General features: G+C 33.0%; 1 protein-coding gene across 16 annotated transcripts in view; it reads right to left on the bottom strand.

Annotated features, from left to right (window-relative positions):
* The window catches only part of GPHN (gephyrin), a 700,118-nt gene that overhangs the window by 174,909 nt on the left and 501,304 nt on the right, over window positions 1-23,905 (bottom strand). For 5 of the 16 annotated variants that reach the window (XM_030812325.1, XM_030812363.1, XM_030812336.1 and 2 more), the window contains 2 exons: window positions 22,762-22,818; window positions 20,507-20,578 (listed from right to left, as the gene is read on the bottom strand). The exons of 5 other annotated variants lie outside the window; for them this stretch is intronic. In XM_030812325.1, the coding sequence (XP_030668185.1) occupies window positions 20,507-20,578; window positions 22,762-22,818 (129 nt within the window). The remainder of the gene's footprint in view (window positions 1-20,506; window positions 20,579-22,761; window positions 22,819-23,905) is intronic. 6 more of the 16 variants (XM_030812331.1, XM_030812357.1, XM_012504348.2 and 3 more) reach the window with 2 other exon arrangements.

Here is a 23,905-nt window from a genome sequence, read left to right as displayed (position 1 = left end):
TGCGCCACTGCACTCCAGGCTGGGTAACAGAGAGAAACCCTGTCTTAAATAAATAAATTAATTAAAAAAAAAGATGTGAGTAAGAGAAAAGACAGGTATTTTGACTAATCTTTTTTTTTCTTCTTTTTTTGAGACGGTGTCTCACTCTGTCGCCCGCTGGAGTGCAGTGGAGTGATCTCAGCTCACTGCAACCTCCACCTCCCGGGTTCAAGCAATTTTCTTGCCTCAGCCTCCTGAGTAACTGGGATTACAGGCATGCACCACCACACCCAGCTAATTTTTTTGTGTATTTTTAGTAGAGATGGGGCTTCATTATGTTGGTCAGGCTGGTCTTGAACTCCTGACCTCGTGATCCGCCCGCCTTGGCCTCCCAAAGTGCTGGGATTACAGGCATGAGCCACCACGCCTGGTTAAATAATCTTAAGAGCAGTTGCAAATATTTCCTCCTTGCAGGTGGGATGTTTAAAAGGAAGCCAAAGTGATTTCAGACACAGCTTTTAAAGAAATGACATAGTATGATTCCCTCTAGCACATACATAGTATGACTGCCTTTACTACCTCATCTTTGTTCTAGAAACTGCTGCTTATGCTCTGCAACTACTTAAAATGGGAAAGTTAGAACAAGTGACCTACCCTTTAAATGCTGAAGTAAAAAAGGAATGGAAAAACGACTTCTAGTTTCCTTCCTCTCTTTTTTATTTTCTCCAACCCTCCCTTCTCTCTCTTCCATCACCCCTCCCTCTTTTTCATTCATCATTAATTTGCAGCTACCAGGACATATGAAGGTAGATAACTCTAGCTGGGGAACATTTCAGATCAGAAATAGAGTTCAGTTATGTCTGAAAGTTAGATAATTGCAAGTGAAAGCACAGTGACATAGGTTGACTGAAGAAGCGGTACTTACATGCACAAGAGCACGTTAGAAATGTTACTGTCACTGACCTGTAATAGTAAGAATGGCTACAGAGACCTTTGCCATATGGTAGCAGTTGAAGTTGAATGAAAAATCCCAGATTATTTTGACTTTCCCTTTGAACTCTTGAACTGTGCTACATGGCTCTAAAACTAATAAATTGGTGAAGTTATAGATAAACTTGGTATGTGGAAAGGGAAATGAACTAAAGGAGGTCATTTAGATGATCCAGAGTTGCTGGTCACACAACACTTTTTGTTTGTTTATATTTCATCAGCCCACACATATCAAAGGTTGGAGGAACTGACAGTTGTGTGGTTCAATTACTGTATTTATGTTAATAAATTAAGCAAAATTCAGTAACTCATAGCCCAGAAACATGACTTAGAAAAATAAGTGCCAAATTTTGGGACCATTCATTTGCTTCCTATATTTTCAAGGTGAAACTGTAATGTAAAAGGAAAAAAAGATTTCTTTCCACTTGGAAAAATAACATCTGATTTATTTTCTACCAAGTACAAATTGTATACATTAAAATAAGATGGATGCTTAATGGAACTAATGAAGGATGCTGATTGTTTAAACATCAAACCAGTGTTCCTAATAAATTTTAAAATATTGGAGGCAATTATAAAGTTTATTAAAAACAGTTTGGAATTGTCATGGATATGAGGGAATTAAGTCATTTTTGATATATTTTATGCTGGATGATTAGGCTGTGAAATTGTATAATAAGACAATTAAAATCAGTCCTAATTTGACCCAAAGTATTTCAGACTCTGAGCTAAATGTCTGAGACAGCACACGAAGATTGACTCAACGTTTCCTCATATAATCTCTTTCAGGTCTCACGGGCATCCTTTTTTTCTCTTTCCTACTCTTCCACCCAAGTGCATTCTATGAAGGGACTCCTAACCTCCACAATTGATGATTACTAGTGATTAATTTAGCAGCATCTGACTGAAGACCATTTTTACCTCAGTTCACACTTTCATTTCTAGGGATTTTCCTTCTTTGTCAAGCATTACACAGAAGTTCACCATTAATCTACAGCTTCAATATAAAATCCAAAGGGGCTAGATTGCTATGGAATTTTTCCTTCAGTGCAGACGCACAACAGCAACCTTTTCAGAGACATGCATTAGTTCATGCTATGCTTCTCAACAAGAACATTTAAGCATGGTAGCCCAAACAGAATTAGATTTAATTGCTGAGTGTTGGTATAGCAGCAAGTTGCCAAAGAGAAAAAATAGCAGCAAGCTGGGTTTTCATGACTCCAGGCAATACTGGGTGCAGAATGGTATGAACAAAATTTCGAAAATAGACCCTTTTTTCGTATCCCGAGGCAGACAGAAATAGGACAAGGAAAATTGCTAATTGAAAACTATGGCTATAAAAAGACCAATGAATCTGAATTCCATTCAGGGTTTCATGAAACATTAATCCAAAAATATGTTTAAGGTCTTTCTGAATTCACCTTTGTTCTACAAGCTGCTGCTTATGCTCTGCAACGATGTACAATGGGAAAGTTAGAACAAGTAACCTATTATTTAAATACTGATGTCAAAAAAGAAATGAAAAACTACAGTAGTTTTCTCCCTTCCTTTTTTTATTTTCTCCTTCCTTCTCTTCTCTTTTTTCCATTGCCTCTTTTTTATTCTTTTTTTCCTCTTAAAATACAAAACACTTGAGTACCAATATACCTACTTTTTCTCCCTTGTCAATTCCAAGGGAGAAATATAATATATATAATATTAGTCTTTCTAGGTAAAATCCATATCCAACTGTTTTATTGTAAAATAAAATTATTTTATATAATAACCCTTACCGTGTTTCATAATTATTTGCTTTCTCTACTAATAAAAGTCACATGGAAATTAAGTCAAGTTCACTTTAAAAGGTAGATTCGAAAGTGATGCAAGCACATATATTCAAAGGGTGTAGTTGATTTCAACTTATCAACCAATGCATTGACACTTATTCACGGACATAAAATAACTCACTGAAAAATGAAACATGAGTCTGTGTTCCCAAAATATTTAAGTTAAAAAGAAGCAAGTCAGTACGATAAATCAGGCATACTTATAAAATACTCTGACATCATACGCATGTTCAACTATACAAGTTGAATTTTTCAAAGCTAATGGAAAAGACATCACCATATATTCTCCATTTCTATTTCTAATTTAGCCTACTTCTGATGATGGAGTACATTGTAGAAAAAGCCCTCAAGTTCTCTATAAATCTTAGCTGTATAATTCTTGTTAAAAATGAGAATAAAAATGTAAATTCTTTCTCAAGGAGGTGCTGCCTAACGGTGAAAGAATACTATTAAAAAATCTTAAATAGATACAATAGATTTAGGATTTAAGACTGTAAATATTGTGGATGAATCTACTTTGGAGAATGACAGCTGCAACTGTAAAGGGTAGCAAGCATTTATTCATATAATTAAGTGGCTAAAAATGCACAGGAAATGCTATCACTATGTTTAAAGTGGATTCCATAAGACTCAAAATATGCCCTTAAATTCAACTTAGTGAATTAAAAAAAAAAAAAAGACCAAATTCCCTTTCACAAACTACTTTTGCTGTGCATATGCTAATCATTCTGACCTATAATGCTTCCTGGGCTCCTCTTTCTTTCAGGGTCTCCTATATCACCCAAATATACTAGGTAACTCAATAAAGCTGATTAAATGATTTAAAGGATGAAAATTTGCATTCTCCTCCAGTAAGTCATGTTTATAAAGAGTAATGGCATGCCTTGCCTTTATCTCTCCTTTCCAAGATGTCTGAACTTGGCAAATTAATTAAATAAGCCTTACTACCAACCTGACACCATCTCTGATAGAGAAAAATGTGGCCTAAAGGGGTATTACAGCATTTTAAAGTTATGTAATAAGGTTCCAAAAACTCAAGTCTATTCTAGGAAAATTTGCCTTTACCAAATTCTTTTTTTGTGACTTAATAATAATTTGGTGAAATTTAAAATAACTCACTCATGACTATTCTGTGAACACAGGACTCAAGAATGGTGATTTTCCTACAGACTTTTTTGACCTGATTAGTAAAGACCTTCAGTTTTCAAAGCCAAAGACATTTCCTCTAGTCATATTTTAGAACAACATAGCCTGAATTCATACATTATGATTTTAAAAAAAATGGACAATATTTCAATTTGTAAAATCATTAAGGCCCCATATGTAATTTTTGCAACATTCTCTATATGCTTAATATGGCAATATCTACTCTGTAGCATGTATAGATGTTAAATAAATGCTTGCTGACTTATTATGACCTACAGGTAGTTTCAGCAAAACTGAAAGTATAAACAACCAAGGAAAAATAACAAAACAAGATCAATTTCAAGTTTTACATTTACACAGCACATCCAAACCATTACAGTCTTTTAAGCTCAGAGTATGTTTTCTAAACACATTTGGCTCTCTGACTGAATTTTCATGTAAAAAGTAAAATGCACACAGGATAACAAGATATAATTCCTCTCATATTGTACCTGAAAAATTCTGTTTTTACATTCATGATGAATTAGCTTTGTCATGACTCCCTTCCATTTTCTGAAATTTCACCAGAATATCCCCTCTGAGGAACATAAAGGTCTAGTTTATTCAAATTTTAGAGATGGGTAAACTGGGGCAAAGAGAAATGCAATTATAGCTCACCACATCTGATTAAATCAGACACAGACCCGTCAGTAGAAATCATTACTTCTTTTAACTCGCAGTCAGTCATATATCTGCTTAACTTTGCTCTGCTGACTCAAAGATCTATATCTTGTTTACAAGATATGAAGAAACAGAGGGTATTTAATAAGTAGCACTTAATAAATGAATAAAGAATCATTCAGAAATATCATTTACTAGGAAGAGGCAGCAAGAAGTAATCTAGAACTAATAATATCACACTATATAAAGTTTACTGAAATTTAATGATATTGGCATAAATCTTTAATATAAACATTCAATTCATACACTCCTTCAACAAACATTGACTGATGATGCTGTGGGGAAGTCCTTGTCCCAATTTCTAGAGTTTCCTCCTCCCTTTACCTTCCACTACAATGAGTACTGTAAGGAAGATTGAGCTGCCAAAGGAAGAAAAAAGGCTGTAGATCCCATTGCCACTCAGAATTTGTCAGGTAAAATGCCTTGAAGTAGGCTGGATTCTGTTAGAAGTTAAAGTGCATTTTCCTAAGAAATAATGTTACAATTAGTAGATAGATTCTACATTAATCAATATATGTCAATTTAAATCTCAATGCAGTTACTAATAGTGTAATATCAGCTAATTAAGAGTTATATGAACACTAGTCTAGAAATCTAGTCACTATTTATAAAGTTACTTTTTGTGAGGAAGTGCTTTGCCCACTTATAAACTGGTGATTGCTTGTAGTGTATGACATATAATAGAATACAAGGACAATATAATACTGATAATAAAAAACCACTATTCCTATTAGTCATCTTTGGGGTGTGTTTATGTGCATAACTAATCCAGACACTAAATAGGAAAGTGATTTTGGAGAAAAAGACAATTGAAAAACTGGAGAAGATAGTCACCTGGCAGAATGAAAAGACATTAAGTGTTCATGTATTTCATATTGTATATGCTTTACAATGACTAGGAAAAAGAAGTAAGGCAGGAATGGTACAAGTGCTGATGTCAGGTTAAGTTGATAGTGGAGCTGATACTTGTTTCAATCAGGTTGTGGCTAATCACTATATGTAAAACCTATTTTACTCTATGAAAAACATAGCAGATAATGTATCTGAAAGAGTTAGTTGAAACAAAAAATAACTTTACCTTTGGACCTTTAATATAACAATAAATATTGATAATAATATAGTTAATATTTATTGAGTGCTTACACATATCAGGCACTGCACCAAGTAGTATTAAGCTGTTAAATCCTTAAGATACCCCAAAAGGTGGTATCATTCCTATTTTACAGGAATATGAGGTGCAGAGAAGTTAACTTGCTTAAGGTCACAAAGTTAATAAGGGACAGGGTTGGGTTTCATATCCAGGGTTAGGATTCAAATCTAGCCCCAAACTTTAAACAGTATGTTAAATTGATCTTCAGTAAGTCTACTTCAACAGTACAAGAAAACCAACAAAATATTAATAACTGCCAAGCAGGAACATTTTCAGAATATGGTGAGAAGCTGATTAAACCTGATTCTTTCAGAAAAATAAAGAGGTTATTTAAAAAAAATAAAAATATGTCTCACGATCTCAAGCCCTAAAATCACATGGTAAGCACAGGCTATTTAGAGACTCTAGGTATCCAAAAAGAAAAAAGCAACACGAAGAATTTCCAAACATGAAATTTGAAGTGCGCCTTTAAATAACAAATGACTTCAAGAAGTACTGAGCTACTTAAATGACGGGATTACTATATCTTTCTCAATTCTGGGAGAGAATTAAGCCTTAATGCATTTGTATTCATTGTGTGTAATGAATAAACTTCTGTTTTTTTGAATATAGAATGGCAACATCTTTACAGGATCTTAAGAAAATAGCTACACATATTACTTCCTGTGTTCTATGGCTTAGCTGAAGAACACTGGTTGAGAAGGAAATGCTTTGAAAGGGAAAAAAGGTGACCAGGGAAAACTGAGAATTCTACTTGCCGAAGTCTAGGCTATACATTTCACCCAAATGCATGTTTGGGAGTAAAACCCAAAAGGAGCAAAAGAAAATCTACCTTGTTGCTGGTCAAGAAGATACTTATTTGAGTCTTTAAAAATTACACTAGGATTGGTGGTAAACCAAATCTGTGTAAATCCATGGAGATGAACCATAGCAATATATGACCATGAGCTGCTTCACATTTCTTAAACCTCTGTAATGTATAGAAAGCTGCCATTTTCATTATTTATTTATTTATTTTTTTGGGGGCCAAAGCCAGGATTTTAAAGTAGACGTGGTAACAAAGTTCATTTATGTATCCGAAGTAAGGATTAGGACATAATTCAAAAGGATAAAATAACAAAAATGACAAAATTTAATGTCACACTAAATGTCAAATGAAAAACAAGAAAGAGTAAAAGATAACTAGAAGATTTCTATGCAGGGAAACTTTAAGAACATTACCACTGAAAGAAGTATTTAGAAAGCAGAGCTGGACATACTGAGTTTGATATACAAAAAGACATTTAAACAGCAGCTGGAACTGTAAGTATAAATGCAGGTGAGCTATGTCATTTTAGTGCTATCACATTATAATATGACATTATAACATATCATATTACAATGTGCCATCATTTATTTGGGCTCTAACTAGCTATATCTCTAATTAATCTATTTCATTTGTAAATTCTCTAGAACATAGGAAAGAAAATTTAGAACATCATGATGATAAGCTAATCTGTGTATATATAAAGCTGGACTTCACATGAGTACTTTATGGACTCTCTTCATTCCTACTTTCATGAAGGAGAGGATATACATATCTCCTTTCTCTCTCAAAGATACATATAGTTTATATATTAGTTTTAAGGGAGCTCAAGAACTTTCTAAACTTGTTACACACACATTAATATTCCTCATCTTAAACTTTAAATTTTTCTTGCCCTGTTTTCACTGATGACCTCTTTTATATTGTAAATGATCATTATATGAGGCAATATACAAGGATAAGCAGAAATTCGCTAGTGTCAACTACAATAGTGTGTTTTAAAAATATTTTTATTATGGAAATTTAAAACGTATGCCCAAGTAGATAGAATTCTTCTCAATTCTTTTTAAAGAATGCTTTAATTAGATGGATATATCAAATATCCCTGTCAAAGAGAATGTAATGTGTTTTCCCATTATCTCTATGGCTTAGCTACTAATATGTATGTCAGAGAGAGAGAGAGATATACTAATTTTATTTTTAACAAGACAATTTATATACTCCAGTTCATTTCTACAAATTCGAAAGTGAGGTAGGAATCAATAAATTTTAATAGCAGCAGTTGTAGTGTTTTCAAAAGATACAATTCTAAGATTTCTTCACACTATCTCCAGTTTTCTAACTATAGTATACAAATGGCATAAAAATAATACATGTGAATGAAAGGGTAGAACACTGTAGATAAATATATTGAAATAAGTAATAAATCATTATTAAAGATTTTCTAAATGACATTTTATATAGTAGAACATCTTAGGTGATTATCTCACAGTATAGAATCTTTATTTTTTGGCTATAGTTTCTTCCAGTTTAAACAGTTTGTGGTTCTGTGGTGTATAAAAAATGTTCCTATTTTTTCTTTTGAAATAGAAAATGGTATGGTGTTTAAAGTCCATTTACCTTTCTTCTCTTCCCTTTTTCCTCTCTCTCTTCCTTTCTTGAACGTGTAGACTTACTCACTGCAATTTAACTGAAACTTCTGTTTGCAAAAGCTCCAAAACTATTAGGAGGTCGAAGTTTGTTTACATCAGAATTAGTGTCCTAATAGTGTCTAAGAGTTCAAAGGGCAACTATTTTGCATGTTACAACTTTAAAACCATCTTTCCTTTAGGTAGCTAGAAGTTCTTAAGCATTAAATAAAAACACAATTTTCAGTCCCTGTCTAGTCAACAGGAAATAAATTATTTAGCATCTAAATGTCAAATTATCTAAATCAACCTTGCTACTGGGAAATCTAAGACATTAAAGATAAGGCTCTAAAGGGTTCAATTTGGACCAGTAAAAGCATGACAACTTGGATGTTTATTAATTTTCTTTGGTTTAGATACTGTGTTACAAATTATAATAAATTCATATCTAGTATATATTCCAGCTTCTCAAGTCAGAAGGAATTCAATTTCTGTCAGAAGAAAGTATTAATTCTGGCTTTGGTTTATACTAAGGGAATTCTGAAGCAATCTTTTCAAAGGATTTGAAAAGGGAACTCTGCTAGAACACTGCTGGAACAAAGTTGAATATCAGTTAGAAACATGAAAGATGAGTTCTTTTTTTTCACTTTGCTTGAAGGGATGAGAAACTATAATATGAGACATTGATCTCATTACATTCACAATATTTTATGTATTCTAAATGTAAAGCCAATTCCAAAGGCCAAGAAATAACTGGCAGATTATATTTAAATAAGGCATAGCAGGTAGCTCAATATTTATCAAATGACTAAATAAGAGAAAAATAACAATAAATTACATAACAATAAATTATATAACCATAAATGTTAGATGTCTTTCTAACATTTTCTTGAATTAAAGTTTTGTATCTTATAGGGGCATCTTCTCATAATATATACCCCAAACTATGTAATCAACCTGAACAAAGTAAATGGATGAAGTGAAAATACAAGACTACTACATGCTAGCCACAGAGCTAATGACTTTTAACAACTTCTTAACAGGAGAAAGCATGGTATTTAAGAAGACAATTTTCTGCCACTCACTTGCTAGCTTTATGATCAGCAAGATAGTTAACCTCTCTGCGTCTCAATTTCCTCATCTTTAAAATGAGGATGACATTAATATCTACCCCAAACAAGGCTGTTATGAAGATTAATTGATAAGGAGATATCAAAAACAAAGCTTATCACAAGTAAAATGTGTGTGTGTGTGTGTGTGTGTGTGTATATATATATATATATATATATATATATATATATTTTTTTTTTTTTTTTTTTTTTTTTTTACAAAGGGACCACAACTGCATGGAGAAATGTTCTTGCTAAATAGTATCAGCCACCTGAGGTTATAAATCTTGTTCCTATACAACTCATGGATAGGTTCATTTTTGAGCAAGGCTTATTTTTTTCATCTAATGAATGACACAGAAGATAGTGATATGCAATTGGTAAACCAATGTGCTACATTAGGGATTTGGAGACTTTATTTCTACAATAGTGAAGGTAAATGAAGATGACGATGTAAATGCAAGGGAAAGAAGAGATCGAGCCATGGAAGGTTTGGCTACCTCCATAGTGATGCTATAAAATAAATACTGTACTTTGTACCAATGATCCTGTCAAGAGGTTTCCAAACGAAAAATTGAAAGCTAAGAAGAATATTTCTTGAAATTTTAATTATTAAGGTTTACAGTCTAAAATTCTGTGAAATATTTACCAATTTAAGACTAAAAAGAAACAATTATTTCTAGGCAGAGGATTATCATGAATATTAGATTGCTTAAGGAGTTCTTCATTTTATTGGTCTTTATAGCATCATAAATTAAACATAAACAGCACCTATGGAGACCACAGAGATGTGGCATTGAGTGAAAGAGAGAAACCCTACCATGAATGACAGAAAGAGAAACATACTTCATGACAAATAAAGAAAGCCCATGTGTCACAATGAAAGAAACAAACCTAGATGAAGCCAGAGTTAAGAGCTGAGTGCCATGGTGCAAATGCCACAGCATACATAATCCCCCCAAGAAGCCAGTTCCACATTCCAACGTGAGAGCCCTCCTGCACACATGCTGTCATAGAGAAAGTAATACCCTGATGGATGCTGTAGGCTGTGATTGGAGATGATGCCAATGGTAGACTTCTTACACACTCTCATGGGAAATGGAGAATTGCCTGGATGAAGTGGCAAAAAGAAATGGGTTATATATTTTTTATACTAGCACTCATAAGCTTTGGGAATTAAGAAAAGACCTATAGAAAATGTGGTGATGAGATGATACCAACCTTCTCTTTCAAATGTCTTTGTTGATACTAAAAATAGCTCATTTGGCTTTCTTTTCTTTGCTTCTCCCTAGTGGTATGTTTCAAGAAGTTAACTCCCCAGGAAATCAGTTTTAAGAGAAAAAAATCTCACAGTTACATCTTGCAAAGTTAAAAATTGAAGAAGATAGCTGCAATTCTATTGACTCAATAAATTCAACTTTGTGAGGCTATGGGTTTGTCATGCTATTTCTTTCATTTTTTTTCTTAAAATTTGAGATCTGCAGATGGTATTCTGCCTCTGGTTCTGCATATACTACCTGGTATTTTAAATAGTACTATCTTTCAAGGGTTTTCTTTGGGATGACATTCTGAGATAATATTTCTGCAATCAGAATTAAGCTGATAATACTGGCCTTAATATGGTAGCTACAGTGGCCTGTAAAAAGTAAATACATGTAGAAATAATGTTGTAAAGAAAAGAACGAAGGTCTTAAAATTCATAGGCTACTGAAGTCCTTTTTTTTTTTTTTTTTTAAGACGAAGTCTTGCTCTATCGCCCAGGCTGGAGTGCAATTGCACGATCTTGGCTCACTGCAACCTCTGCCTCCCAGGTTCAAGTGATTCTCCTGCCTCAGCCTCTCGAGTAGCTGGGATTACAGGTGTGCGCCACCACGTCTGGCTAATTTTTTATATTTTTAGTAGAGTTGGGGTTTCACCATGTTGGCCAGGCTGGTCTCAAACTCCTGACCTCAAGTGATCCACCCATCTCAGCCTCACAAAGTGCTGGGATTACAGGTGTGAGCCACTGCACCTGGCCTGAAGTTCTTTTATTTACCTGTCATATTTTGAGGTACATATACTCTTTCTTCTTAGCTACTCAAACAGCGCCCCTGCTTTGAAAGGAGACTTAATGGATATTCAAAGTCTGTTAATAATATTTCAATAAATCTGCTTTTCGAAAACAAGAAAACTCATTTATTCTATAGTTTAACACAGTAAGAATAAAAAATTAAACCTCCTAAAAGACAAGGAAAATAGGCCAAATTTCATGTAAAATATTTTACTAAAAGAACATGAATCTCTTTACTGTTAATCTCTTCTAGATTATAAGAATCTTAGGAAAATATAAGTAGCAATAAATTATTAAAGTCACCTAATAAGATTTTAAAAAAGGAATACATCTTTTATTTTACATAAAATAGATGCATATTTATTTTCTATTTAATAATCAATTTTGGATGTTTTTCTATGTCTGTGGTTAATGAGACACAACAATCACTAATTGAATACAAATCTTCAGCTATTAGACACAGACATATACAGATATACAAACTGGAATCTTGCCTTTAGCCAATTTGAGTTTAATAATAAATTACCTAATTCAAAAGAGTCATTATGGAATTAAGGTAGTCAGAGCAATCAAGTTGGCTATCTGGGCTTTAGCTATTTCAGTGTGATGTAGTGACTGCCAAAAAAAGTTATTCAGACAACAGTGCATCATTCATAAAAATAGAGAAATTTTCCCCTAAAACAGGTGAATTTTCCCCCTTTGATATCCTCATCCCTTTCAGGCAAGTGCAAAGTGCAAGGCAAAATAAATTAAGGCAAAAGGAAAATAAAATGAGAAAAATGGTGAGGGCGAGCATGTTATTGACCATGTAAGAAAACACGTGCAAAATATACCTCAGATACACTATAGGTAGATGAGCACGAGGGAAGCCGAGCCTGGTTTTGCAGGGGGGAAAAGAAAACACTGTTAAAGAGGAAAGGATAGCATAGTAAGGGTCACAGAGGGTTTAGATGGCTCCATCACCAACACACTTGGCCAGATAATAAAACAGCTTTATAAGCAGACACTTGAGTTTGAAAACATGTCAAGACTCAAGTTATTTGAAGGAAAACTTTGTGACAAAAAAATACCTTGCTAAAAAAAATCCATGATGGAGATGACTCCCTCTGTTCAGAATCTGGTATGATCTTGCTGAGAAGATCCTCATTTAAGAAAGAAAGCAGAACGCTGGACAATTTTTCTTACGGTACTGCACTGATCTTCACTGGCTTAACACTAGCGAACTACATGGGAGGTTGTTTATAGAATAATTCTACCATACATGTTCACAGTATTCATTAAAGAGGGCACCAAAGCCAGTGTTCTGATTCTTTTTTCCTGTTTCAACTATTCCATTTTTGGTATTACTGAACCTCTCTTTCTCCACTGAAGAAAGATGACAGTAGAAGAATCAGAAATGCACTTATTATCAGATTTGTTCTTTAACTGTATTTCCAGTGCCAAGCACAGCAGAATGTAGTAGGTGCTCAATAAATGCTTAATGAATGAAAATACAAATCTCTTTTCTTCTATTCTTAGAAAACGGAACTTATGAAATAACATTCAGGAATTTTAAAGCTTACAATCAGAAACAGTTGTGCGAAAAAGTATCATTGCCACTTATTGCTCTGAGGCACTTTCTAAAATATAATGGCAATAGCAACACTATAAAAATATAAAAACTTAAACACACAACTCTTCAACAGACTTAACCTTTATCAGAATGATTCACAGAATTTTTGGAACAGCTATTTTATCATTGATTTTTAAAAATAGCTATTTTGTACTTACAACCATATTTAACCTTTATGATGCTGAACTGATAATGTTCTTCCCTGTTCTTATTTTCTACGTTGTCACACTGCCATGTTCAATTCTATGTACTCTTTTCTCGTAGGTTGTCTCACAATGCCATGTAAGATGAAGTTGTTAAGTATGTATTCTCTATTTACAAATACTGCAGGAAGTATCAAAATACAAAGGTAGGGTGGGGAAATGAAGGTAATGGAGAAGGTGACAGTAGAAGAATCACAAATGCACTTACTATCTAAGATTTGTTCTTTAACTGTATTTCCAGTGCCAAGCATAGCAGAATGTAGTAGGTGCTCAATATATGTTTATTTAATAAATGAATACACAAACTCTTTTTCTTCTATCTTAAAAAACTGAACTGATGAAATAATGCTCAGAATTTTTAAAACTATCACAAAGATTTGTGCTAAAAAGCATCATAGCCACTTATTGCTTAGAGGTACTTTTGAAAATATGGTAAATTCTATACATATTCAGAAATTACACATTTTTCAGCCATACCCATATCTGAATTTCTTTAGCAAAATGGTAGTTCTAAGAAAATCTTGCTGTGTATATTTTTGTTCTGTGTCTATAACTATGCCCATAAAACTGAAATACTTTATCTTTCAAAACAGTTTGAGAGTCTTGTCATTGTTAAAATTTACTCAGTTCTCTATTTTCTATTGCTAGGAAAAATTACTTGAGATATTTTATTAGTACTTTATCTTTGAATTAAAGTCAGTTCTGAGGAGGGCAATTCTATGGTGCACATTAAACATCTCAGAAACGTGTCATTTCCATTCTAACTGATGTCTTAGGCCATTGCAGGTGATTTTATTAATATCATGAGATTTTTTTTTTGTTCAAAGCACAGGATAAGATAGATTTTTCTTTTTCTTTTTTTTTTTTTTGAGACAGTTTCACTCAGTTGCCCAGGCTGGAGTGCAACGGCGTGATCTCGGCTCACTGCAACTTCCGCCTCCTGGGTTCAAGCAATTCTCCTGCTTCAGCCTCCCGAGTAAGTGGGAATACTGGCACCCACCATCATGCCCGGCTAATTTTTGTATTTTTAGTAGAGACGGGGTTTCACCATGTTGGCCAGGCTGGTCTTGAACTCCTGACCTCAGGTGATCCACTCGCCTCGGCCTCTCAAAATGCTGGAATTACAAGCGTGAGCCACTGTGCCTGGCCATTTTTTCTTATTTTTATAACTGAAACCTTAGAATTGAACTAACTACATTAAGAGAATAGTAATAAAGTGAAAAGTAGCAAAATTACTCAAAATTAGTCCAAAGACATAATCCTAAAATTGACTTACTGTTATCTTCATCATTATTGTAGTCTGGTCATATTTATAAGACATCATCTACCAAGATACTCAGATGTTACGTAATTATTATAAATGAAATAGTAAATAAATGAATATTATTAATATAAGTAAATGCCAAAATGCCAAATAGGAAGGCTCAAACAATGTTCTACATAAAAGAATCAAGAGACACTCAAATTTGCTTAAAGTAAGTAGAGTTTACAAACTGTTTGCTCACCTAAGGACTATTAAATATTTACTTATCTAGAGACTAATGTTTCAGCTGTTCTTCCCCACTCAAAGTTAGCTGATTCAATTCAAATACCATTTAGATTTTTAAGGTATGATATATTACTTGATCGTGTCAGTGTATCTTTTCCAGTTGTATAAAATTTCCCATAGAAGGTATATGATTTTAGGTGAGGCCAAACAGGGCATTTAGCAAAAATCAAAAGTTCATCATGGTCTTCAGGGGAAATATCTTTGTTAAGCTATAATGAAGTAATAAATAGAAAAATGCAATGTGTGAAATGAAAATACTCTAAAAACATATTTTACATAACATTTAAGACAGCAATAATGAGATTTATCATTGTACTCTGAAAACCCAGAAATGAGCCTCCAATAAAAGAGAAATTTATAATCTATATTCTATCCATATTAGAGTTCCATATTGGAAGACTTTGTGTGTACGTGTGTGTGTAGAGGGGGAAATTTATGTGAAGAGAGAGAGAGAATAGCTAGAGAAGACAATAAAAAAGAAGAGAATAAAAATGTAAAGGTAGACAATTTGAGGAGATCAACCTTTCCAAATATATGCTTCCTTGTAGAATAATCTGAAACCATCCTCAGAAAAATGAGCAGGCTTCTTTTCTTTTCTCAAGCTCTAAAATGAAGAAATTTCACACAGTCCATTATAACCATTCCTATGTCAATGTTATTTTGACACACTAACCAGTTACAGCAGGACTCAGCAAACATTTCTGTTTAAATAGAGAGTAAATATTTTAGACTGTATGAGATATATAATCTGTGTTTCAACTATTCAACTCTGCTGTTGTGTAAGTAACTGTAGGTTATGTGCAAATGAATGAGCATGGTTATTAATTTAATAAAACATTATTTTTAAACATTGAAATTTGAATCTCATATAATTTTCACATGCCATAAAATGTTCTTCTTTTGATGTTTTTCCACAATTTATAAATGCAAAACTCATTCTTAGCTTGTGGGCCTATAAAAAAACAGGATTTGCTGATCTCTGAGTTATCGCATTAACTCAATAAAAATAAAAGTACAAAACCTCCCTAAGGACAATAGGTATCTATTTATCAAAAATATAAGAAAGTAGTTCAGAGCTAAGGCTGGAATGAAAATACTCATCTTTAAAGATCTATAAAATCACAGTTACCCAATTCATTATTTATATTAGCCCTATTTCATACTACCCCATTTTGGCATTCAGGAAATTAATTGTTAAACATTTAAAAATCATGGTTCAAAAGATCATTACTTTCTAACTTGATTCAGGTGTTTTTCTTAACACTTATTAAAAATGTAGTCTTATTTTGGGTGATAACTCCTCCCTTGACTTTTTTCACTTTAAATACCATCCTTTAATTTGTGTTAGTATAGTTAAGTACTTATAGATAATTGTCATATTCCTTCCATTTCATCACTTTCCATCTTAGTTTTACTTATATGCCAATAATCTGTCTTCATGAACCATATTCCTTTTTGTTTATCACAGCCCTTAAAAAAATCACACTTGGTCAGCCAAAACCTATCTACACATATTTGTAGCTGAATAGAAATTTAATATCATAATATATAAACTGAGTATTTAGATGAGAATACAAAATTGTGCCATATGAGTATTTTCATTCCTTTCCTTTATTTTCTTTTACCTAACTTTATTTCATGAACATTTATCCACTTTTTTTCCTGAATATCTTAATATTTAGGCTCTCTTTGGCCCCACTGCTCCTCAACTAATCAAATTCTTTGTAAATTTACCTTGATTTATATTCTGTAAAGAAAAGTATTATTTTGGATTATCTTATTCTATGTTTTTCTTTTCTTTTTTTTTCTTTTGAGACAGGGTCTCACTCTGTTGCCCAGGCTGGAGTGCAGCAGAACAATCCTGGCTCACTGCAACCTCCATTTCCTGGGTTCAAATCATTCTTGTGCCTCAGCCTCCCAAGTAGCTGGGATTATAGGCATATGCCACCATGCCTGGCTAATTTTTTGTATTTTTAGTAGAGAGGAAGTTTTTCCCTTGGCCTCAAGTGATCAGCCCGCAAGTAGGGAGGATACTACTTGCCTTTAAAATTTTTTTTGCTATATTGGACAGTTAATAGGATCCTTAGACTGATATACTTCATATTTAATATTTTTAGAAACAAGGTAATCAGAAGAAAGTGTTTCTCAGTGAGGCTTCCCAAAGTGCTGGGTTACAGGCATGAGCCACCATTCCCTGCCTTATCCTATACTTTTCAATTCTCAACATTGTCTTCACTGGCCTTCAAGCCTGTGCATTACTTTCAATATTCTTCTTACTAGATTCATCCATTTGATTAAATGGAAAATTAATTTTTCCTCTATGTGGTTTTATTCTTCAGTTACTATTACTATCAGCACATCACCAATCTAAGGATTTGTAGTAATTTTTGTAGTCATTAAGGTAGAAAAATTCTGCTTAGGTACAAGATGATGATTTTATTATTACTAAAATTACTAAAAACCCACTTAAAGTTCAGAATACTTCTGCTTTGAATGATATACAGAAAAAGATAATGCATTTTTAAGTTAAAAATCAATAATCTAATACATCCTACTTTATGAGTCAATGTTGAATAAATAATACATTTTAATATGAGAAATAAACAATATTCAAAACATTGTATCTTAGAATATTCTATTTTATATTGTTGATTACATTATCCTTAATCAATAATGGTACAGGGCTCTTCCCTTTCTAAAAAATAACATATTGTCTACATCATCCAATTCAAGCATTAATGACTTAATTAAATCCTTATCTCACACTTCTGAATGATGTCACACCTTCTACATTAAATATTTAATTTTAAAATAATTTAATTTTTATTTATTAGCAAATTAATTTTATTTATTAGCAAATTAAACTATTAGCAAATTAAATCTTCATCCTGCACTTCTGAATGATATCTTAAATTCTCCATAAAATAAAATACTTAATTGAATTTTTAAAAATTTAATTTAACTATTAAATATTAGACTTTATGGGCCACATAATCTGTGTTTCATCTATTCAACTCTGCTGTTACGTAAAAGTAACTGTAGGTTATGTACATAAGAACCTGAGTTAAGTCCGTTAACTCAGAACAAATGTGTTTAGCTGCCAGATTACCTATGATGATACTCTAATAGTAATTATTTTCCTTGAAAATTGAAATTGAATAATCAAGGCTATAACCCTCAGATCCAGCTCATAATTTGTAATCATGCTGACATAACTAACAAAGGGTAGAAGACACGACCAACAACAGAAAAATCTCCAAATGAAGTCTCATGAGAAGATCCTCAGAAAAGTATACAACTGTATAAGGAACATGGTTCTGACTCTTTCATCTAATTGAAATCTTCACCAGCATTTTAATGAAGTAAAAGACACTTCATATACTTGTTGATATGGTTTGGCTCTGTGTCTCCACCCAAATCTCATCTCGAATTGTAATCTCCACATGTCAAGGGAGGAACCTGGTGGAAGGTGATAGGATCATGGAGGTGGTTTTCTCCATGATCTTGTAAATAGTGAGGGAGTTCTGTAATGTTCTTGTAAATAGTGAGGGAGTTCTCACTAGATCTGATGGTTTTAAAAGTGGCAGTTTTCCCTGTGCTCTCTCCCCTCCTGCCGCCATATACAACGTACCTTGTTTCCCCTTCACCTTCCGCCATGATTGTAAGTTTCCTGAGGCCTCTCAAACTATGTGGAACTGTGAGTCAATTGGACCTTTTTTGTTTATAAATTACCCAGTCTCAGGTAGTATCTTTATGGCAATGGGGAAATGGACTAATACAGTTGTTCTTTTGTGTGTACACCTAGAATAAATTTTCATGAAACAAAATCATCACCGAATGCCAATTTACTTCACTTTATAAACAAAACCTGTCTAATATAGTCTATGGTTCTGAGAATAACTTTTTCTTTTTAGCATCAATTTTTAATATTCAAGGCATTTTAAGGTATACTTGGGTAGTAGGAATTAAAGGGTAAGGAGAGAAACTGAAAATTCAGCTAAGCAATTGATTTGCATGTTTCCTTAGCTGAACTCTCTAGAGAGATACTACTTGCCTTTGGATAGGGTTTTTTTTTTTTTTTTTTTTTTCTATATCGGACAGTTAACAGGATCCTTAGACTGATAAACCTTATATTTAATATTTTTAGAAACGAGGTAATCAGAACAAAGTGTTTCTCAGTGAAATAAAATGAGATTAATCATTATATAGTAGTACAGGTGTTGAAAAAAGAAATTAAAGAATGGCATGAGATAACCTAATTTTTAAGGCATCAAATTTTAAATTTGATGTTGGTCTCTTACTAACTCATTACCATACAGAAATCAGCAAGTCTCAACTTTTTGGTCTCAGATTCATTGAAAAAAAAAATTACTTCTCATGATTGGTTAGGAAAGAGCACAAGATTAAAATACATATATTAAAATATTTTTATGGGTTTCTAGAATAATCAGGTATGTCCAGACTGATTTAATCATAAAATCCATACTAATTTTTTTTTTTAAAAATGATAAAACAGATTTTGGGGAGTAATTATGTATAGTTTTCAAAATTCTGTAAGAATATGTGCAGAAAACAAAGAGTAGCTCAAAGGAAGAAGTAGAGATATGAGACATGTGTATTAATTCCTTCTGTTTAGTTATTAGAATTAATAACTTATTAATAAAAATCACTTTGTATTTCAATAATCAGAAATTTAGTGTAGAGATATACATGACTATGTGTGGTATACAATTAAAAACAAGCTGAGAAATAAGATAATTATCATATCCCTAACTTTAATTCTAGTTTTTATAACAAAACTATTATAGCTGTATGAATTAAATGAATGGTAATAACCTTGGGAGAAGTAAATCCAATACCAGGATTCACAGGAACGTTTTTAGAAACCCCAGAAATGAAAGGGTACAGCCATAAATTACTGTAGTAATTTAGTTTTTCTTCTGCTACATTTATACCATAAACCAATTTAGAGATTTTTCTTGAAAATCTTGATAGTTTGAACTATCTGTCACAAAAAATACAATCATGAATTCTGACTATATGATGTATGTACAGGATTGAGTGGATACAAGGTACTGTCCTTCAATGGTTGTCTTGGGTATATTAGACTTCAGCTCAAGTATTTGTAAGATGCTACGTGAAGGTGTTCCTGGTGAAGGTACTTACTGCTAATTTTCTTATTTTTAAACAAAATGACATACATTTATTCTAAAAGAGTCTGAGTTAAGTCTATTAACTCAGAACAAATATGTCTACTTGCCAGATTACCTATGATACCCTAACACTGATTATTTTCCTTGAAAATTGAAATTGTATCATCAAGTATATACCCCTCACATCCAGCTCATAATTTATTATTCTGCTGACATAACTAACAAGGGGTAGAAGACATGACCAACAGAAAAATCTCCAAATGAAGTCTCATGACAAGATCCTCAAAAAAGTATACAATTGTATAAGAAATAGTGATTTTTGAACAGAAAGATTTTATTTTGCACTGGGGCCAAAATATTATTAAGTCAACAGCAATGTTAGTCAGTGTGGCTTTAGCGTCCTCTACCCTGCTAATTTAATCTTTATTTCATAAATGTGAGCATGAAGCCGCAGCTAGAAAAGAAAGAAAGAGGGGGAAAAGAGACAGAAAGGAAAAAGATGGAGATGAGAGGACAAACCAATCAGATTTGGAGTTACCAGTCGGCAGAAGTTTAGGGAAAAAAAAATCACCAAGTGAAATCGTACATTTACTCTGAGAGAGTATCCTTTCACATTGCCTTCTAGGTGATCTCTGAGCTCCTCCAGCTTTCGATGGAGCTACATGTAAACATCAGAAAATGAATTGAAAAAGCAACTTGTTCTCTTTTCGGTTTTCCTTTTAAAAATAAGATCATAGCATTATACATTTCTCACTGCCTTTGGCAAACATTTCAAAACATCAAAGGTCTTTCTATAACGTAAGAATGCATGCTCAACAAACCCGTGACTAGGAAGTCAACATTTTATTTTGATTAATTACAGCATCTTTTCTTCCCAAAGCATTAGAGAAAATAAATACTATAACCATCCTTATAAATCCCCTAGAGATTCACTTTGACATTTTCTATTTTGTAGAAACATGGAGTAAAGATATTTAAATATTATGAAATTTGACTTTCTTTCCCAAACACACTTTTTTGATTTAAGACTGCATCCATATTAATATAAACTGATTTAATTATAAAATGTATCTTTTGTTCTTAAACATATATATGCGTATATACATACTCGTATTGTATACACACTTAAAAACAATAAACATACATTTATAACTTGAAGTTCTATACATCCAGAAGCTGAACTTGGAGATAACTGCACGCACGCGCACTCGCACATAAAATCCAGTTTACAGTACATGGTGCTGCAGTTATGGATGCCATTTTTATCTTTATTTCACCTTCAGTAATTTTCAAAAAGTCATGTCGTTCTGTACCTTCTCACCTGAATTTGAGTCATAATCCATAGTTTAACCCATTAATGGATTTATCTTCCCTTAAAGACAAAGATAAAATATGATACCTCACAGATAGACAGTGAGGAATACTACTGATATATCATCAGGATACATAAACTCACATTTTTCTGACTGAATAATCTTAGATTGCCTAGTTTTTGAAATAGGCATACTATTAACACTTCCCATCCCCTCTGCTTATCCTTGGTGAAATAACATTTTAATAAAATAGCTTTCCACTATAAAGCAGTGTTAGAGAACAGAGAGGATGGCTTTTCTGGAATAAAGGACACAAACATACAAACACACCTTCATCCACATGCACTCATGTGCGTGCGCATACACAAATAAATAAACAATAACAAAAAAGTAAAGCTAAGAAGGCAGAAGAGGCAAGGAGAGGAAAGAGTGCAGAAATTAGTATTTCATAAATTGTTAAATGGAAATAAATTGGAGGTGTGAAAATTTTGAAATGATTCAATATTAGGCCTCAAGGTAGTCATTAGATTTTAGGACATCCCAGTGCACTGAATTTTCTAGTATTTTGATTAATTTAACAGTTACTATTGCTGTTAGGGCAAATGGGATTGAGATATAAGAAAATAATTAATTTTGTGAGGTAATTCTTCTGCATATTTTTAGAATTCAGCAACTTTTCTAACTTGCATTTAAGGTGGCAGCATTAAATGTGATCGGTCGGTGTTTCGTAAGAGTGATAACTTATTTACCTTTTCATTATGATTAAATGTTTGAGTACTGAGTGCCCAAGGCATATTGAGCAAATAAATATTTAGCACCTAGCAAACAAGATGATCAAATTAGAAATCTTTCAATTGTATATTAGCAGATTATATACACAAATGGACAAACATTTAGGTATGTATCTGGTTCCGTTGATTGTTGTATCAGTTTTTTGAACTTTAAAAAAATAAAACAGAGGGGATTAAGAGGGCATAACTACTATCAGCTATATGTGGGCCCATTATACTACATGACATAAAATTTATTTCTTTCTATTTCTTAAGATTGTGTATTGAATACATATTGTTAACTCATGATAACTTTTCTCTGAAATGAACTATAAATGGTGATGATACCAAAATAACATTTTTTTTTTTACAAAAAAAAGTTAAAAGGGGAGATAATATTCTGAAAATAAATGTTAGTTCTCTGTGTAACAGGAACTTAACACACAGTGACATCAATCAGAGGAACGGTTTATTCTAGAACCCCAAATTATAGGCACCTGTAATGAGGCAGTTGCCCTTTCTGTTGTTTGTGGTGCCATTCAAAGCTAGTTATTTGGCAGCTTGCCTTCAGCTGGTTGCTCTATGTGTAGCTGAAACAAAAAAAAAGTAATATGACCCAACAGCCAATAAAAATATTAAAATAAAAAAATGGGATGGTGAAAAATGGAAAAAGCCCCCTTCCTCCCACCACCCTCCAAAAAGGAAGAAGTGTAGGCTATAGACGAAATCTTGCCAAAAAATGTTAGAAACATATTTACTTTGAGGGATCCAACTCTACTAGCAACTCCTTTGCTTTCATCCGGCCGTCTAATTTGCTACAATGAGGGAAGATGGGTAAGAAAGACAGAATAAAGAAAAAGTGAACTTAAAAATTTTTCTATACATTAGTAAGTAATACATGCAAAAACATCAACTGACTCTCTGTGGTAGCTCTTAGGAGGCCAAGGAGTTAACTAATACAGAGGCTGTATGACATGCTCTGCAAATAGGCTGGTCCCTAGAATTCAGTCTTTGTTATGGCACTATCCCTGAGATGAGGAAATTGGCACTTACTTTTGGTTATCTTGGGGACTTCTGATGAAGCAGTATCTGGAGTAGTGTTACATTTGCATTTGGCTTACAAAAAACAAAGAATTACAAATATACCTATGTACTTTTCTCTCTTAGTGTTTTAGTGTCTATTCCACTGTAATATTAGAAAACATAAATGTTATGACTAGAAACATGAATGCTCTGTAGGTGGAAAGATCAGTCCTGACAAGCATCATTCTTGATAGGTGACAGAGTGAAGCTCCTCTGCTTGCTGACCCAAGCATTGAGGGTGTTCCGCTGTCACTGAGATTCCCAATTAAACAATTGTGCTGCCCAACCAGAAAATTTTAATGCCAGACCAATGTTAGATATATTTACTACCTCAAAGCTTTCTGTTATTTTAGCTGAATTTTCCTCTTGGAAAATTTGCTATCTTGGGTAAGACAGGGGAAATGAAAAGTAAAACTATTTTTTAAAATAACTCACTTCACATTACTGCATAAATGAGCAAGGGAAGTTTCTCAACACAAAATGTTTTATTAGAGGAGGTACTTTTTAAATAGAGCTCTAATGAGAACTAATGTTTTGGATAAAGAGGGAGGCAATAAAAAAAAAAGGGCAGGGTGAAGAGCAAAGGGGATAGGAAGCTTCAGACTAAGTGGTTTTACACTACGGATTCCAGAATGAGGTCTCAATTCAGACCAGCATAGGTCAAGTTAGCTGTGATGTTCCTGCTTATATTAGGAGATAGCAGAAATATCAGTGTGATGCCAAAAGTTCCCACTTAAGTCTTCAAGAAATAATAGAAACCTGAACATCCTATAAAATATTATTTCCTGGAAGCAGGATATATGTTGTCTTATCCCTTTT

Source organism: Nomascus leucogenys, chromosome 1a (genome assembly GCF_006542625.1).
Source record: "Nomascus leucogenys isolate Asia chromosome 1a, Asia_NLE_v1, whole genome shotgun sequence".
Classification (NCBI taxonomy): Eukaryota; Metazoa; Chordata; class Mammalia; order Primates; family Hylobatidae; genus Nomascus; species Nomascus leucogenys.
Note: the sequence above shows the minus strand (reverse complement) of the source record. Positions and strands in the feature narration are given on the sequence as shown.